At 36.9% G+C, this 19845-nt stretch overlaps 1 protein-coding gene across 10 annotated transcripts in view; it reads left to right on the plus strand.

Moving 5' to 3' along the window:
* AGTPBP1 (ATP/GTP binding carboxypeptidase 1) overlaps nt 1-19845 on the plus strand; it is a 63551-nt gene that overhangs the window by 25081 nt on the left and 18625 nt on the right. For all 10 annotated transcript variants that reach the window (XR_007780417.1, XM_050986695.1, XM_050986694.1 and 7 more), the window contains 14 exons: nt 143-320; nt 1772-1869; nt 2863-2979; nt 3565-4277; nt 7379-7462; nt 7718-7804; nt 7891-8039; nt 10902-10989; nt 11711-11855; nt 14553-14706; nt 15480-15660; nt 17017-17146; nt 17506-17637; nt 19289-19465. Coding sequence is in view for 9 of the 10 variants with exons in the window: in XM_050986695.1 (XP_050842652.1) it covers nt 143-320; nt 1772-1869; nt 2863-2979; nt 3565-4277; nt 7379-7462; nt 7718-7804; nt 7891-8039; nt 10902-10989; nt 11711-11855; nt 14553-14706; nt 15480-15660; nt 17017-17146; nt 17506-17637; nt 19289-19465 (2433 nt within the window). In the remaining variant the exon portion in view is untranslated. The remainder of the gene's footprint in view (nt 1-142; nt 321-1771; nt 1870-2862; nt 2980-3564; nt 4278-7378; nt 7463-7717; nt 7805-7890; nt 8040-10901; nt 10990-11710; nt 11856-14552; nt 14707-15479; nt 15661-17016; nt 17147-17505; nt 17638-19288; nt 19466-19845) is intronic.

Raw genomic sequence — 19845 nt, forward strand, 5'->3', positions numbered from 1 at the left:
TTGGATTTTTAAAAAAGGCGAATTTGAGTTAGTAGAAGTTTTTCTGTGAAAAAGACATGAACCAATTTTTTTTATAAATAGTATATAAATGCAGTTTGACTCTCAATTTGAGAAATACTTTTCTTTATTTTGCTGTTAACAGGAGTGCCTTGCAGTAAGAACTCTTGATCCTCTTGTCAATACATCCAGCCTAATAATGAGAAAATGTTTTCCCAAAAATCGTCTTCCTTTACCAACTATTAAAAGTGCTTTCCATTTTCAACTCCCAGTTATCCCAGCCAGTGGTCCTGTGGCTCAGCTGTACAATTTGCCTCCTGATGGTATGGTGACTTTGTAGTACTTTGTCTTTGAGTGTGTCTAATTTTGCTTTATGGAAAGTGAAATCAATTGCACTTATTTGTGTTCTCTGCTAAAAGGACTCTGAGACACTTCCCAACAAGAAAAGGGTCTGTGACTGTTGGTGTGGAGCACCAGTTTCTAATGTTAAGTTAAAAGTGATAGAAATTTTGTCCAGTCACATGTGGTTATGAAATAAATAAACAAGGACTGAAAGGTGATGTTCACCAAACTCTGAAGAGCAAAGAACAGGCTGTATTCAAACTTAAATGGTTTCTCCTTTCAACTCATGCAGTGTATACATTCTCCTATGTAGAATGTGTTGTAGTGTACATCCTGTCTTACAGGAGCTTGTATCCCTTCCTTTCTTTTTGTCACTTTGATAAGTTAGGATGTGATGATTTTAGATTAATGTTTGCCATTTGAAGCACTGGCTTTTATATTATTATGGTTATTGTGGTTATTCCTTCATTTGCATGATGAGAAAGTAGAGCTGCTTTCTTGGACTGTTGCAGCCTCTTAGAAAACACTGTACTGCAAAGCATTTATATGGTTCTTTGTAGAAAATAGATTCATCCCATTGTGAACACCTTTCATTATTTTCAGGTAATTAATACATATTCCAATACAGTGTAGTATCTGACTTGGTAAGCAACTAATAAAGTTGCTGTGAGAAAGTTAATCTGAAATGAAGGGTCAAAGTAAACTTATTAATATCTTTTATTCATGATATCTCCTGAAACAAAATGTGATCGGAGTCTGAAAGTAAGTTATCCTGTTGGGGCTCATGTGGGTCAGACTCCAGTAGTTCAAAGATTCTTTATGTTTTGTCTTCAAAGTAGAAAATAGATTTAGAAGTGTGTTTCAAAACCCACAGAAATTGAATCTCTGCTTAATACAGTAAATTGGTACTGTATAATACCTATTTAGAAATGTCCTAGCTTACTAAAGTGATGATATGATTTTTTAATAGGTTTGTTACCTATTATAAAAAGAAGTGAAAAACCTAAAGGAAATAGCATACATAATGCTTTAAAAGGAAGAAGTTCTATATTAAAAGGCATGTGGAATGTTGTGGGGTGGGTAGAGGTCTGGGTTTATTAAAAGTATAATTTTATATAGCCAGTATTGTAAAAGCAGTACACGTAGTCATTTTGAGTACACTAAAAAATCAGCTTAATTTGTAAACCTCTGAATGAGCCTTTTAAGGACAATCAGCAAATTTTCTGTGTGGAAAACACTATGTGAAAACTTAACTAGTTTTTAAAACCAACTAGTAAACTAGTCCCCAGCACTAGTTTACTAGTTGGTTTTCACATTTTTTTCAAGGAGTACATGAAAAAGAAAATAAACCTAGAACATCAAAAATCTTCTTTGAGCATGTATAATTGGATTAAATGTATAATCTGCCTTACAAAAACTTTTTGTGTTGTAGTGGATGATGTAGTAGATGAAAGTGATGATAATGATGATGCTGAAACAGAATCAGAAATTGAAACTGAAATTGATGATGACAAGGACCAACATTTTGAGGTTGGTAGAGACACAATTTCTAGGCAAAAGTCAGGTATAGCAATTTTTTATTTAAGTTGCTTGAATCTGATGAATAATTGCATTTTAAGTGTTAGAAGCAGTTTTTCTGAAATTAAAAACCTTCAGAAACTTAAAGAAGGTGGGTGCTGCTTGAAAATATCTACCATTCTTGTTCAGATTGCTTCAGGATTTTTGTCAAAATTTGTTTGCTTCTCACTTGATGTGTCTGGATTGCAGTGGAACAGAACCACAGACTCCTTTAGCAGTGTTCTCTTCCCAGCTTATACTTCTCTCAGCCTGTTTTTCTCACATAAGCTGGTCCATATGTAGGAGCTGCTCAAACCACTTCCAGCACTCTGGACTGGGGTTGACTAGGTCAGTGTTTCAGCAAGGTAGCTGAAGTTCAGCCAGCAGTAGAGGTAGACATCATACCTCTAACTTTTGTACCACTTAGGGAAGATATTCTCCTGTTCTCTAGCTGCCAGCTGGGACATGGATTAGTATTTAGTCAGAACTGCCTTATTTTATATTTTTATGTTATGTGTATTTAGGAGTTAATAGAATTGTCTGTCCATGAACTGGAAAAATATTATGTTCAAGGATCTCATGAGCCCTGATGGAGGGAGTATCTTCCATAGAAGAAGTACTGCTTTGTCACTGTAATCAGATGAAATCTTCACATTCCAAGTTCTGTGCTGGGAATATGCATGGATTTCATGTAAAATCTGATATGTGTGTATAATAAGTTTGGATGAAAGCAAGTAAATTGAGATGTTTGTAATATTGCTGTTGAAATGGAGGCTTAGGCATACTAATAACACTGAGTAGTCTAAATCTTCATGGTGAAGGCTGCAGTTCAGCTACTTTTGAAATAGTGGTATTTCATCTTTTAAAGCGTGGCTGTATCAGGAGTAAAGGTGAATGTTTCAGATTGATGTTGTAGAGCATCATTAATTTTGGATGTAAGATTAATTTGTTCTCGTGATCTTTCAGAATGATGATATTGAGACTGATATTAATAAACTGAAACCTAAGCAGGAGCTGGGAAGATCCATAGAAGATCTGAAAATGTATGAGCATTTTTTCCCAGAACTTTCAGAAAACTTTCAGGTAAAGTATATTGTTCCCAGGACATTTCTAGCCATGTCAGGTTGATTCTGGAATATACTTTGATGTTCTTTTTTGGGTGGATAGTTCCTCTAGCCAAAAATCATGGGTCTGCAGTTCAGGGCCTACACATGGGAGTAGTTTATTGTAGGTTATTTAGTTAGGTGTTATGGTTGCTTCAGTCTTACTGAGGAGGGGGTACTGTGGGTAGGTATAAAGGAAAATTGTTTTCTGATGTCTGATTATTGTATACAGCAGAAAGTAAAATATGAAGAAGGATGTGAGATTTCTGAGAGTGCTTAATCGTATTAGGCATTTCCTCAAATGCTGTTCCCCTACGTAAAATAGGTAGTTAAAATATCTGGGCAATTGCATTGACTTTATTCTTTGTTTTCATGAACTGCTGGTTATTGCTTTAAGGCCTTCTTGTAAAAGACAGACTTCATTGCTCTGATGCCTTATAACAGCTGTCATCTTTTAAATTACATTTAAAACAAGGAAAGACAAATGTTTCGAATATACATGAAACTTGGGAACTGTTTAATTTTAATAAGTTTTAAAATTATTTTTTCACCCTTGTTTTTAAAGGAATGGGACTTAGTTTCCCAGGAACCAAAGCCTTTTGTACCTGATGCAAATTTGAGTGGACCTATTGTTGTTCCTACAGCCAGTGAGGAGCACTCTGCTGAAGCAAACCCGTCAACCAAAGGAGCTGCTTTAAAGGAGTGCAGTCTTTTATTGACAGAGGAATACAATAGAAGGCCAGTGTTTCTAGAACTACCAAAGAAAGATAATGTGAAAGGCAGTAGTTTACATCAGCAAAATGATCAAAGAAATATGCTTCCATCATGCCAGTGTCTAAGCCAAGAAATTGTGAAAGGCTTGGACAGAATCAGTCTCCAGAACAGTGCAAAAAATGATCAAATGATCAGTACAGGGTGTGGAGCAGAGAAGGAAAGCAAAGCTAGCATTACCACACTTGCTTGTAGTAAACCCTGTGAGCATGTTTCACCCTGTGGAGGTAGTCTCTTTGAAGGATCATCTGTCCAGCTGGGAAAACTCTGCTGCACTGGAGTGGATTCAGAGGAGGAGGAGGATTCCAGATCTAGTTCATCAGGAGAACATGCCACACTTCAAGTTTCTGATATATCACCAGTTCACGACTGTGATCTTTATCTTGAAATGGTGAAGGACACAAAGTCTATTCCAGAATACTCAGAAGTGGCCTATCCAGATTATTTTGGCCATATTCCACCCCCATTTAGGGAACCTATTCTGGAAAGGCGATATGGAGTGCAGAGGTGAGTTACCATACTCCATTTTTTGTTGCTTCCTTTGAGAAACAGTGTTTAGGATGAGATTAACCTGATGATCTCCAGAGGTCCCTCCCAGCCCTAACTATGGCTGTGATTAACAATCAATGTTACACTGTGTACTTGGGCATCTAAAACTGTTTCCAGTGAAAAGCAGTTTGGAGGTAGGTGAATATGCATTGATCAGTGCAGAGCCATACAGAGGAACACAGTCTGATTCTGTAGTTGCTAATTCTGGAATTCAACTTCTAAATATGAATTTCAGTTTATATTTTCCCTTTCTGTCTTCCCATCATTTCCCATGTAAATCTTGTAGTTTGCCAAATAACAAACCAACCTACAAAACCCACCAGAAACCAAACTAAACCAGAAACCAAACCAAACTAAAATCCTCACCAGAATGCTCCTTTCAGGTCTTAGCAAAGATAAGACAGTTAGTAATTAAAAGATTCTTCACCTCTTTTCTATGCTGAACTAAAAATTTGTCTTTCAGGGAAATGTAGTGGAAAAAGTTAAGAAATTAATGCACTAAAGTGTTTGGCTTTAGTGTTCACAGTATAAAAGAATTTAGAGTTAACAAATGCAGAAGATACACTTTGTGTTAGGTCCTGCAGAATGACATACAACAAAAACATATCAACACACCCTTTTATTTCTTCACTGAGATAAAATAGAAGATGATGAAGAGTGATGATATTCTTCAGAATAATTTGCAGAAGTGGTATGAAGAGCTGGCTAATATTACATAGTGAGTTACTGTAAAGACATGTGAGTACACTAGCAGAACATGTAGAGCTATGAGACCTTGCCACTTGCCTAATTATGAGACTGAATGCCTTCACCTTTATACTCATAATTATAACCAACTTAATGAGTTTCTTTGAATTTATATTTAGATATTAAAATGAATAAGAGATTAAGTGTCTTTAGCTGGTTGAATGAAAATCCTTCAGCTGTTTCACACAAGTAATGAAAAAGTGATCTTTGTAGTGAAAGACAAGTACTGGAACACTAATGACAAAATGAACATATTATTCAGTTTTGAAGGCGGAGAATCTTCCCTAGCAGGTTATTTATTAGCTAGATTCAGCTGATTTAGAAGGGAGATGGTCTTGAGTCAGGAATCACCTAAGAACTGCATATAAGCAAATCTTGCAAACCCTTATGTATGTTTTTGTATAATTAATAATTCTGAATTTCCTTGAATAAAAAAAAAATTGAGTGAAGTCAGATACAGTTTTTCTCATTGTTAGATATAAAGCACTGGAAAAACAAACAGTGTGATTTATGTTGTCTGTCCTGTAAGGGCTTAGTTACTGCTTATTGGGTAGGTCGTACTTAGAAATAAATAGTTGTTTTAATCCATCATGTAATCTGAGAAAATATTTGTGGGGTCTAAGGTGTGACCTAATGGATTTTCTTCTCATTTTTTTATTTTAGAGCAATGTAGGATTTGGAATTTTTTTTTTAGCCTTGCAATGTGCCAGGAGATTAAATATTTTTGAATTTGTACTTTGGAGTGCTTTTTCTTTCTCTTTTAAATTTAGTAGCATGTAATTATCACCAAATATCTCACCAATGGATTAATGTTAGGATAATTGAAATTTATTATAGTTAAAAGTGTTTTATACTACTCTATCTTTTGAAGAAGAAAATTACAATATATTATATTTTACTATATTTACTATTATATTACTATATATTTTATTTTACTATATTTACAATATACTAAAATAACCTATAAATTTGGGTATTTCTATTCCTTAAAAATTTAGTTGGGTTTTTTTTCTGTGTACTTTAGTGTTTTCTAATCATGAGGATCCAAAGGAGTAATCTGTTAGCACAGGGCTCACATCAACAGTGTTGGTTCTATATTTCTTTTTCCTTTTAATTTTCTTTAAATAGTTTATCTTTGGGGTTTGGAATGTGAAAATGTCTGCTGCTACTTCTCCTTCTCATGAGCATCTTGAATACTATTTCTTCTTTGCTTTCATCTACACTGGTTATGATAACAGTGTTTAAATGATGGTATCATTTATAAAATACTTACAATGGATTTTCATTGATGCATTTTGTCTTGGAAAAACTCCTGTGATATTAGGAAGTGTTATGGCATTTTAGAGCTGAGGCATGCCAAATTCGAATGAGTTTTCTAAGATCAAGTGTAAGGTCAAAAATCTGTAATTCTGTCCTGAGCTGAATCTATTTAGATGGATTCTGGTGAGTCAGCCTTGTCACAATATTGTCAGTTGGACTTGAACTTGTGACTTCTTTTCTTTTTCAGTTCAATTTAATACAATGTGCTAGAGTTGTGCACTTACCTTCTGTTTCTCATTTGATAAGAGTATTTATTTTAATTAAATTGAGAATTTCCAGCCTGAATGTACTTTACCATTCTGTTTCTGTATTCTTCATTGTTATCTGCCTCCTTTTCTTCTTATTGCAGGTGCTGTGCAAGCTTTTCCACACAGCTCTGCCACTATTTTTCATTCTTGAACTGCAACACATTCTTACTTTTCCAATCCAAGACCTAGATACTGCTAATTGTGCAATGGTTTTATGATCTGGATAGGCACACACCTGACATTTGGCTGACATCACCAAATTCCTTCTTATTTGTTACGTAGTCTATAAATGAACCTGATGTCCAGGGGTGAAAAGCTATTTCTCTAAACACACTCACTGTTCAAGCTACTCCCTAAAACTCTTTAATTTTGGTTATGGTAGGATTCATTTAAATTACTAATGTTATCAAGTGTTAAAACATTAACATGAATAATGTTTGAGTAATTTCTACTTCTTTTATAAAGTATGAAACTGTGATTTTTCCTTCAGATAAAATCCAGTAAGGTGTGTGAATGAAAAGTGAGTTCCCTCATACAGATACTGGATTCAGGCACCTCTGAATGCAAATGTTTAAACTTAACCTTGACTTTGTACACATAAGTGGGGGTGAAACTGAGGTCTGTCTGAACGGTGCCACTGTATTCATGTCAACTTCATTAGTTTTCCTGGATGAGGCAATTCCTCTTTTGTGATTGGAAACAGTAAGTGACAATTTAAGTAAGAACTCTGCTTTTCTTTTTTAGGACAAAAATCTGTCAAGACATTGAAAGGCTGATTTATCAAAATGACATTATAGATAGAGTTGTGTATGACCTTGATAATTCGAGGTAAGTTTTTACCTTTCTGTAAGCAATATTCAAGTAATAATCTAAGCCAGTTCTACTTTCTCTCTAATGTGACTCATAATATTTGCAGCAGATTTCATACAAAGTTTGATCTGACGTAACAGTGGTTTTGCTCTCTAGGCTGTATTTGGAGGAAGGATCAAAATAGTTTCTGAATTGACAAGTGAGGACTAAAATAAAGCTATTTGGTTTAGCTACATTTGTTTTATTCATTTTGGTCCCTTTTTCCACTCACAGTTGCGCTATACCAGAGGAGGCAGATCTTTTGAAGTTTAATTCCAAATTTGAATCTGGAAACCTGCGCAAAGTTATTCAGATCAGAAAGTAAGATATTTCAACTCTACTTTTCGTGGGTTAGGCCTTTTATTTCTGCTTCTTACGATCATTGATCTGTTTTTGTTAATTTTCAGAAATGAGTATGATCTAATTCTGAACTCAGATATAAATAGTAATCATTATCATCAGTGGTTCTACTTTGAAGTCAGTGGAATGAAAACTGGCATTGCTTACCGGTTTAACATCATCAACTGTGAAAAGTCAAACAGTCAGTTCAACTATGGTAAGATAAGTTTCCCATTCTTTGAGAAGAAATATGTAAAAAAATACCTGTGGTAGTCATCTCAGCTGTTTCCTTCCCTCCTCCACAGGATTATCAGTATTCATGTTGTCAGTTGAAATTCTTTATTTTAATAGTATTGCTAGAAAATGTTTTGATAGCTGTGGTTAAAAAGAAGAAATGCAACTTAAACCAAAGGCTGTCAGTTTTTTAAATGAAGTTTTGTTGTAAGTGAGACCAAAGCAGAAGAAATCTACTGGTAAGTGCAACTGCAATTGTCTTAGGACCATTGGGTAGGGGAGGACAGCAACAAAACCTGTTGATTCACTCAGATCAAGAATTAATTCATTTCTGCATCGGGGTAGATGTGAATGTTAGTGAAGACTTTCCAAAACAATTTTGTCTAAATGATGGTAAGGAAAAATAAGTCTACTTTGAAATACTGGTGTTCTTAAGTGAAGATTGCTGTCTCTAGTAAGTAGTGTTTGCAGTGTGTGCCTCATTCAAATGTTTAGAAATGGCTGAAAATACCTTTCTTCCTCTTGTCTGGGGCTGTGTGTGTACTGTATGTCATTCAGCTTAAAACTGTTTTTTTTTCCTGATTTATATTATGAAATTTGTCCTTTAAGTAGGAAGAAATTCTTCCTCCCACCTCAAAAAAGCTTCAGACTTTTGTTATTGAGTAGTATTGTATTCTCCTTTGTCATACACTTTCATCCACACTGATAAAGTCCAAGAACACCAGATAGTTTGACCAGTAGTAAGATGCTTTTAAGTTACTTACTAATCTTCATCAGTCAGTTTAGATTTTTTTAATGTTGTGCATACTTAATAATTTCTATTTTTTTTCTAATTTTTAGATTTTTTTTAACACACTGATTGAATCAGTGTGGTTGGCTGATAATCTAACAAATAATTATACTCAATTCGTATGCATTTTTTTCTCCTTTAACTTCATATTAAGTATTCAATGTAAGTGTACTGTCAAAATATAGACTTTAAAGAGTTACTTGTTAAAAAATTGTCCTGAAATTTCATTTATTTTTCAGTTATTTACACGGATAGATGATAGCATCAGTTTTTTGTGTATTCTGTGAAACCTTTTCATAGTAGGAGCTGGATGGAGTGGAACTGAACACTGCTTGTAGTCTACCATTCATGCAAACTGTCCTGGTTTGAGAGGAAGTGAGTTTTTGGGATGCTGTGGTCAAACCAATAGGCGCTCAGATTTGAATATTGGCACCTGGTGTGGCCACTGAGGACACAGGGGGGTTAAAAGCTGAGCACTCCCAGGGGGAAGCTCTCTTGGGTTCCATCGTGAAAGAGAACAGAGCTGCCCTGCCTGGCTGCGGGCTGGGCCGGGGAGGGGAGGCCACAAGGGCTGGGTGAGGTAGGCCGGGCCTGGGACAGAGAAGGGAGGTGAAGGCTCCTGCAGGATGGAAGGCTGGAGGAGCACTGGGAGACATCGGGCAGCGCCCCAGCCCCGAGGGAGAGAGGGAGAGAGGGAGGGTGGGAGGGAGCCTGTGCCTGTGCTGGTGCCACCTTGAAATTTGATAGCACGGCCTGGCCTGGGAGTTCTGGACAGGCAGAGCCTGATATTTTAACCCTTTCTTGGATGATGGAAACCTTACAAATGCTGATCCTCCTGGAGCTGAATGAGGAGAGAGATAGAGATGGAATAGCAGGAACTGGGCAAGTGTGATGCAAGTTTGTGCAAGTGAAAGATGTCCAAGAGAAGCTGAGAAGAATCCTAGGTGGGAGGAGATGAAGGAGTGGCCTTTGGCTGGACTTTTCTTGTATGGCCATGGACAGAACCATTTTTCCTGTGACACAGAGACTGCATTTAGGGGGAGGCCATGGCTCGGAGCCAAGAGAGTGCAGTGATGTGATGTGAAGGAGTGTGTGAACAGAGATGATGGGTGAGGAGGGTGGTGGTGCCCTCAATCTTCGGTGAAGGAGAAGAAGATGATCTCTGTTCTTGAGACCCCTCGGCCCCAGGGGGTGAATTTGAGTGGGACAGATGTCCCAAAAGTGAGAGACTGTGCTCTTTTTGGAATTGGGCAAAGCACCCTTAAAAGGAAAACCCTAGAAGCAGCTCTGGTCCATGTGCAGTGGTGAGAGCACTGGACATGGAAGGAAAATGTCACGATGGCAAATGTTCTCTGGGCCGTGCCACGTGTGACATAGAAACATGAGAGGTTTCAACTGTGTTTCCTGGGGAAGTCTGTGGTGCAAGAAGGACTCCTGTCTTGATGAACTGAGAATTGATTATCTGAAGGGTAGAGATGGACTGATATTGAGTGATCTGAGGGGTGGTAACTGAATTTTGAATCCAAGGTTTTGTCTTACTGTGATGTGTTGGGAATTTGGTGGGAGGAGGAGGAGGAATGTTTGGAAGGTTTTCATTCTGAGTTCTGTGTGTGTTTCTTTTTTTAAATATAGTTGTAGGTTAATAAATTTTTTTTCCCTTTTATTCTTAAGCTGGAGCCTGCTTTGCTCTATTTCTGATGGCATTTTGCAGAAGACACCAGGGAGAATGTATTTTCATGGGGGCACTGGCATTGCAACAGCCTCAAACCATGACAAAACCTCAGCTTTCATTTAAACATTCCATTTTGGATTTTGGTCTTTCACAAATCCTACTCTTTTCTTTAGTTGTTATTTTCTGAACATCAGCAATCTTTGTTGTCTGGTTTAAAAAGCACACAGAACGCTACCCAGACATTAATGAAAATGCACTCTGATAGTGAGTGAATAAGTAGACATAATTTGTAGACTTTTGTGTAAGTATTGATGTGGTCCATTACTGATAATATGTTTCTGTTTAATGGTAAGTGTTAAAACGAGATGCATTTCTTTTTTCAGGTATGCAGCCCCTCATGTATTCTGTTCAGGAAGCACTCCTTTGTCGACCATGTTGGACTCGTGTTGGGACAGATATTTGTTACTACAAGTAAGTACACACACAGACAAAACATACAGCAAATCTTACACTGAAGATTAACATGAGGTGCAGTTTTTGAGCAGAAGTTCTTTTATTTGCATTTGATAGTTCTGTGTTATTCTTTTGTGAAAAGGGTTTTTTTCTGAGTCACTATGGAGAGTAATATATGTGATAGAAATATACAGGGTCTCATTTTGTAAGCCTGCTACTAATATTTAAGCTGTTAATATTTTATAGTTTTCTTGGAAATTGGACACTGATTCTGGGAAGCTTTTAAGGGAATGTATATATGCATGCTTACTTGAAATCCTATTAGTAACTTCCAGTAATACTGGTCTCATGGTCCTTGTGAGGAGCCTTCTGTAATCTGTGGTGGAATTATTGTAGAGGAGTTCTAGAACACAGGATCGGATGGTGCAGCATGTCAATATGTAATCCTTCTTGGTTGGTAGCTCTTTGCTTACTTTTTCTGGTTTTGTTTTTTTTTTAAATTATTTTTTTACTTGTTTTTGTTTGCTCACCTTTTATCAATGTAAATGAACATGTGTATCACTGTTATAATAAAGTATCTTTAAAGCTGGTGGGAACCTGTATTTAAGTTGTATGTACACAGAAGAGAAATGCAGTCACTAAAAGTCCTTCTGACTCTTAGAATGAGTGTTCAGAAATAATCAATAGTATGAAAAGAAATTGCTCTAATATGTGTATTGCCTTCATTTTTTTGATTTAGGAATCATTTTTCAAGAAGTTCAATTGCTGCTGGGGGCCAGAAAGGAAAATCCTATTACACAATTACATTCACAGTGACTTTCCAGCACAAAGATGATGTGTGCTACTTTGCTTACCATTATCCATATACATATTCAACTTTAAAGGTGAGAAGCTGTATCTGTTACATAAATGAATATTTATATTATTAGTATAATATATCGCATTAGTGACTGAATTAATTTTGTTTCTTTTTAAGAAGTTCAGAATGTGCCTTTCAAGGGAGAATTTTCATAATATTAGTATTTAGATTGACAAAATGTATAGGTTGTTCTAATGAACGGTCCCAGGAAAAAGAAAATTGATGCTTACAGGCTTAATGAATTTCCTGGGTATCACAAAGATGATTATGTGACTGGAGCATCTCTCTTATGAGGAAGGACCTTGAGCAGAGATGACTGAGAGGAGGCCTCATAATGTCTGGAAGTATCTGAAGCAGGGGGTGTTGAGAGGATGGAGCCAAGCTTTCTTTGGTGGTGCTAAGAGCTGAGACCAGAGGTAACTGGCACACACTGATGCACAGGGATTTCCACCTGAACATGAGAAGGAACTTCATTACTGTGCCAGTGACCAAGCCTGGAAACAGATTGCAAGGAGAGTTTGGGGAATACCCATCCCTGGGGAGTTCAAGCATTGTCTGGACACAATCCTGTCCAATATCCTATAAGATGGCCCTGCTTGAAACAGGGAAGTTGGACCAGATGACCCACTCTCGTCCCTTTCAAACTTGTGCATTCTTTGATTCTGTAATAATTGACTGGAAGCTGTGCTAATTTGATGGAGTGTTTGTGTTTGAGTGTAATGACTTGTATCCTGCTGTTCTACATATACTTTTTGATAACTAAAGCTGCTGTACCTAAGATAATTAGAGATCTTTTTATATTTATGAATTGTCTAAAGAAGTCTTCTGAGGCTTTTAAGACTAAGCAATAGTCATTTGGCTAGAGTGTCTCTTGTTTGCCTCTGTCACAGCAATAAAAGCAAAGCAGAGGATTCAGTGGGCACTGTATAGCAGCTTTAAATGCAGCTTTTCACTAAACTATGCCGGCTTTTGGCAGAAGTACCTGTTAAGAGCTGTTATAAGCAACTGCTGCTTCCAGCAGCTCCTGGTCCTGGAGGTTCCTCCTGCCCACCTGGTGCAGGCCAACCAAGGTACCTGGGGTTCTCTGTCCCAGGCTGATGGACATGGCTCCTGCTTTCCTGTTTGCTTATATATTCACTAGCAAGTGTGAGTATGTATCCCAGGGAGACAAAGAGACTTATGCACATAATTGTGCATGCTCACTCCTGCTGGGCAGTTCTGACTACACAGACTGGCACAGACAAGGCACACCCTGTGTAACACTACTGTGACTTGCATACCAGGTGCAGACACCCCATCCTCCTCTGCAATTGATGTGGATTGCTGTTCACTAGTAAAAGTACAAGCCGGCCTACTCTGTAGAATCAGAAGCAGGTGGTGAAGCACTGGCATGGCCCATCCATGCCACAGCTCTGCCTCAATCCCAGGTCTCTCTTACTGCTGTGCAGGCCTCCAGTTTGCAGTCTAGTCCAGCCTGATGCTCACTAGCAAACAGATGTGTGCACTTTTGCACTCATCTCAGAGGCACTCTGCACTTGTGGCTCTGCCTAGATGCCAGCATGGACTGTTTGCCTGCTAGATACCCCTGGCTTGACCTGGGGCCCATACTATCTGGGTAGTTTACCTTGTAGTTTACTAGCAAGTTTCATGTGTACCCCCACACACATCGGCTACAGGGAAAATCTAAATCGGGAAGATGTATATGCTTACCCTCCACCCAATCCCTAGCAGCTGTTAGCAGGCACATGGTCTTGGAACCCATGTTCCTGCTTCAGGTGTTGTCACTGGGAAACTCAACCCTTATGGTCCCACCGGATGTGTTTTGATGGACACACTGTCCTTGCCTCAGAGGTTGGCAGTGGGACATCCCCTTGCTTCTCTGCTTCTCCACTGAGTGAAGAGTGCTTACAGCTCCAGCTGTTGGAATCTGCTTTGACTCCAACAGTCGCTGGGACTTGGGACACTTAGCCTGTGGTACCCACAAGGATGCTCCCAAAGTTTGGCTTCTCCAGCTACTGATGCTGAGACCCTTGTGCATTCCAGCTGTTGACCCCAAATTGACTTACACCTGTCCTTTTAGTTGCACTAAATCATACAGCATTTGGATGCACAGGGTAGAGAGTAAGGCTGCGCAGAGACGGCTAAGGGCATACTGTAGGAATCAGGTGCTTGAGTTTTGTATGGTACCACACCCCCCTCTTGAATGTCCCAAATTATACCATTTTGCTTGTTAATCAGGTGACTCTCAGGTTCCTACTTGTTTATCAGGTGACTCTCTCCAGGTCTTTGTCTGTAGGTTCTTAGTGGTCTGTTCAAAGAAAGACTGGTGACTTTGGTCTTTGCTATGGTTTCCATTACATCTCAGCTCTCTGTTCCCAGTCTTCAATTACTTATTACCTCTTTTTGCAGCAAAAAGGTCCCTGATCAGATTACCTTAATGAATCAGAGGTTCTTACCTTCAATATACCCTTATAGTACCATCTGTGTATACCCTCTTTTCCTTCCTCTTTCTCAAAGCAGTTGGAAAACCAGATTCTGTAAAGAGAAGTATTCAATCAGTCAGAGATGTAGAAAATGGTATTTCATAGTCAAAATTATCCTGGAAACTTGAACATTGTTTAGAATATCTAAAAGAAAGATCTGTTAAATACGCTTTTGAAATACGTTGTCATATGTGACTGCAAAGAATTTGAAGTATTTTTTCATTATTTTTGGTATGAAGATGCATCTTAGGAAGCTGGAATCTATGCACAACCCTCAACAGATATATTTTCGGCATGACATTCTCTGTAAGACCCTGGCAGGCAACAGCTGTCCATTAGTCACTATTACAGCCATGCCAGAGTCCAGTTACTATGAACATATCTGTCAGTTCAGTAAGTATAATTCTTCTTTCTTATCAACTGAAAATAATGTGAAACTAGGTATTTATAGAAAAAATGTAGTCTTAACCACAATGCAGTGTAAAAATACCAATGTAAAATAAGGTTAATGAATTTTGTGAAACCAAGAGGCATCAGTATTCAGGATTTGTTTTGTATTTAATAATACTTATTTGTGGTAGTGAAACAAAGGTATTTATGTCGTAAGAGTATATATAGTATATATATATGTAAGAGTTCTATTAAGGTATTTTAAATTTTTGCTGTATTTTTAAATTTTTGCTGCTGGGCTTGTATGTTACATTTTGCAGACAGCACTTCTTGGAAAAGAATACTGGACAAGTAGCTTTTTTCTTAAAATGCTGAGGTTATTAGCTTTTCAAAAAAATCTTTCATAAAGCTGACATCTAGCTACTGTGATTTGAAGTGAGCTTTTGCCATTTTCTGATTTGTTTGTCCACCTCAGTATTTTTCTTGGCTATTGGGAAAAAAGTAATGAAAGTTGAATCATAACTGCCGGCTCAAATTAGTCACAGTCAAATTGTCTGATCAAATTTAAAACTGCATTGTGATAGTTCTGTAATTAGCAGTCCTTTCAAAAATGTTGTGGCAAGCTCTATCAAAAATACCCATACTCAGTAATACTCAACTTACAAATGGTTTTTGTATTGTTAAAAATACAGTGGGCCATTGGCTCTTTTTCTAATCAACAAACTGTTTACTCAGCTTAAAACATACTTTGCAATTTCTGTGGATATCTCTTTTAGGGAATCGTCCTTATATATTCCTGTCTGCTCGTGTGCATCCTGGAGAGACTAATGCAAGCTGGGTTATGAAAGGAACACTGGAATACCTTATGAGCAATAGTCCAAATGCACAGTCTTTACGGGAATCTTATATTTTCAAGATTATTCCCATGCTCAATCCAGATGGTGTCATCAATGGGAAGTAAGCATATATTTAATCAGAAATATTTAACCTGTACTCTAATTCTTTGCATCAATATTTAACAATAAACAATGTAAACTACTCCTGCAAAGGTGCAAATGCAATACATAATGTGATAAAAAAGCAACTGACTCTTGCAATATTGCTAGGATTTCTGGCTTCTTAAAAAGCAGTTACATTCCTTCACAAATTTCAGTTTTACAAAAATATTTCCAGTTCATGGATGATAATCATTCCTGTGTGATTTAACATGAAATTTTAATTTGCGGATTTTTACAAGGGGGTTATATGACACCACACCTGCATTTAGAAAAAGCTAAACAAGTTCATGGTCTACATGAAAAAAGAAAGGGCTTTATATTTGAGAAGGCCTTTTACATATTTTTTTTTAAAAGCTGGGAAGTTAATAGGTGTGCAAAAGAAAGGGTAATAGAGTATCCTGGTTTGATTGAAGTTATTAACTGTAATTATTTCAACATTCTTCTCCATAAATTTAAGGGATATTTCAGAACTTGTTGAAACTGCTATGAGTAAACATTGAGCAGTTTACATTTACTTGGTTGCAGGGAATTAATATGAAATGGAAATTTTGCTAGGGTGAAGCTACAGTTTCTATTCATCTACTATAGGTACTATTTTAAAAGGTTTTGTGAACAAATTAATGAAAATAAAACTAATTACAGATTTCAGTAGAACTTTGTCTTTATATATGTAAAAGAATGCGTATACTAGAATACCTATAATTAAATAATTAAGAATACAGGGACAACTAAGAAGTCTATCCCAGCAGACACAGTCTAAAGGCAAATGCAGTGAAAATGACTGTATGATCATGAAATCCTGCAAGTTTTAAAGTTCTTGCTGATAGCTGACTGAATACTGAGGTGATCTTTTTGTTTCCTGGGTTGTTTCAGGTTTTTTTTGTTCTTGTTTTTCTCACAGCTCCTTGCCTTCTAACAAATTCATCATTTCAAGTATTAGATTTCTAGTTGACATTAGTCTCTAAATTACCGAAGACACCAAAATTGTAAAAATACCATATGTATGAAATTACTGACTTTGAACTAGAATTTGAATAGAATTGTAAGTCTTCAGTTTCAACAGCAAATAAGTAATATTACAGTTGGCTTCACCTAAGAGGCTACTTCTATTTTTATTTTTCTATTTTCTGTGATATAGCTTAAAACACCCCAAACATTTCTATTATTTGGCATGTAAGAAAATTGAAGTTTTTTTCTTGCCAGACTCCTTCCAAAGAAGCAGTGTTGATGAGGAAAACTTGAGGTGGGGGGGAGGCTTATTTAAAAGTATGATAATACAGACTACCTCATGTGTTTCTCCACCCCCCCACAATAGCCACCGTTGCTCTCTAAGTGGAGAAGATTTAAACAGACAGTGGCAAAATCCAAATCCAGATCTGCATCCCACTATTTACCATGCTAAAGGGTTACTGCAATATATGGCTGCTATAAAACGTTTGCCTTTGGTAAGTATGTGTGTGTAAGCAATTCTGAATCTTTTTAACTTTGTCTATGTAGCTAGTCTATAAATTAAACATTTTGATATGGTCTTGTAAACCATGTCACACTAAAATTTTACTTGGAGAACTGGTCTTCTGCAAACCTGAAGATGTAAATCTGTTACATTGGCTAGGCTAGAAGGTTAAATCTTCCTTAGATGAATCACACGATTCTTGTTTTAATGAGAGTTAATTATATAAGGGCAACAATTGTTGCCTAATTCTTTGGAACGTTCAACAGTGCAAATAAAAAAAATTGTCTATTACTTTCTTAGAATTTTGATTCCATATGCCTTGAGTTTATTTTGCCAAATGATTTGTTATAGGTCTTCTGTGATTATCATGGTCATTCTCGCAAAAAGAATGTATTTATGTATGGCTGCAGCGTCAAAGAGACAATGTGGCATACAAGTCTTAGTGCTGCCTCTTGCGACCTGATAGAGGACCCTGCTTACAGGGTGAGTTTGACATTTGTACATTTTATTTGGCATGGGTGTGGAACATCCTTTTCAAATAGTATCCTGATCCTATCCTATGCAAATATTGACTCTTTAGCAGAGGCAGACTTATTTAAAATCACCTACTATTTTTATTTTGTGAGTGTACTTCAAAGTACACTTCATGAAGCTTTAAACATTATACATAGAGTGCTTTATTTTTTTCTGCTTCTTTACACCTATTTACTTTTTTTTTGTTTAATGTTACTTTTATGGAAATTGATGGAAAATATGCTTATAATTACCAGATTAAAAAAGCAAGTCATGGAGGCATGGTGAGCAGTCTTCTAGCAACAAGGCAAAAAAGAAACTGAATTGTTCTGAGAAATACTTATTTTTGTGTGTGGAAATATACGAGATTCCTTTTTATTTATTCCTTTATATAAAGATGTGTAGTTAAGACATGTGCCCCTAATTAGGTATATATAATAAACTTGCACAAACACATCCTCTGCATTGTATAAGCTTTCAAAAATGCAAAAAATTTAGAGAATTATGTGTTTCTAGGAGTGTTACCTGTTTCTTCTGTGTGTCCCCCTCACATTGCTGCCTCATGGGAACTGCAAGCCTGTGTGATCTATAGGTGTGCAGGCTCTGTGTTTTTTGAAAAGATTCAGAATTAAACTTCCAAAGCATGTGAATGCATGTTAAAACACTTGTTATGCATCCTTGAGTACAGGTGCTTTCTGGGTTTTTTTTCCTTCTTTAAATCTCCCTCACAAAAAAAAAAAAAAAAAAAAAAAAAAAAAATCTGTGGCTTCTTGATTTTCTTGTGTGATTTCCTGGATGTTGAGGCAGATGCCAGTCATGTCTGCTGCTCTAACACATTTATGTGGGGTTTTGGCACTTCAGCATGCACTACTCTACTGTGCGAAAGACGATAGTCAATAAAGGGTGTTGGGAAAAGCCTTTCATTTTCAAAAAGGTGGACTGAAATGTTTGGGCAAGCTTGCACTAATGGGTTATGTATTACTACTGAAATAATAAATTTGAAGCAGTCATGTGTTTCGTCTTAACTGACACAAAAAAAAGCCTGGAAAGAATAGTCATTTAGTGGTAGTCAAATACGTATGTTTGCATGACTTTTCACTGAACTGTCATGTAAACAGAACTGAACTTTGATTCACAGGCTTGAAGTGAAATATGCACCTAGTGCTTTGCTGAATACAAATGAATTTTACGTGTTAATAAAATTCTGCTTTTGTTAGGTCTGTAAATGAGTTTTCTGAAACAGTCTGCAGTTGAATTAAATACTTATGTGGAGTATGTGGTACACTTAATTTGAGCAAACTTAGCTTGGTGAGTTAGGAGGGATGGTGATCAGCTGAAGAAGTCTCCTGTATCCTGATCCTTATTTGCATGACTAACAATTTCAGTGACTGAACCTGAAAAAAGGAATTTTAAAAACTAGGAAAAGGCCCAAAGACACTGTTACTTGAACACACTGAGTTTTGAAAACTCAAGATGGAGAATTGTTTCTTTCTTATTTTTTTAATGCAAACTGCACCAAATTTTCTGGTAGTGGTTTGTTATTATACGGTCCCTTTTCACCTCCATCCATATGGGAAATAAAAGATTCACTTTTGGTTTTTTTCAAATTGCTGTCCTGCAGGCACTCCCCAAGATCCTGAGTCAGACTGCCCCTGCATTCTGCATGGGCAGCTGCAGTTTTGTAGTGGAAAAGTCCAAGGAATCTACAGCACGAGTTGTTGTCTGGAGGGAGATAGGAGTACAAAGGAGCTACACAATGGAAAGCACGTTATGTGGATGTGACCAGGGCAAGTATAAAGTAAGAGGACACATCAGTGAATATTTCTTCCTTTTTAATTTCTTCCCTTTGCATTGGTATCTTCTTCTGTAATCCTGCTTGCTCAATTCTTGCTTGCTTTAAGCTTTTGAAACCTTTTAATGTCTGTGTAGGCTAACGTTAGGATGAAATGATACAATTTTCAGCTTTGTAGGTTGCATAGTAGTTATGCTTATGGATAACTGTCAAGTTATGCTTATGGGCTGTTTTAACAATATTAATATTAATCGTTGCTTGTAACACATGTGTATGCATGCAGTTAAAAAAACCCAGAACTGTTCTGCCCAACAGATTATTAGGATTGTGTAGTAGTATATGCCAATAGTATAATAATAACAATTTCCTTTACATATGGCAATTTC

Source organism: Serinus canaria, chromosome Z, assembly GCF_022539315.1.
Source record: "Serinus canaria isolate serCan28SL12 chromosome Z, serCan2020, whole genome shotgun sequence".
NCBI lineage: Eukaryota > Metazoa > Chordata > Aves > Passeriformes > Fringillidae > Serinus > Serinus canaria.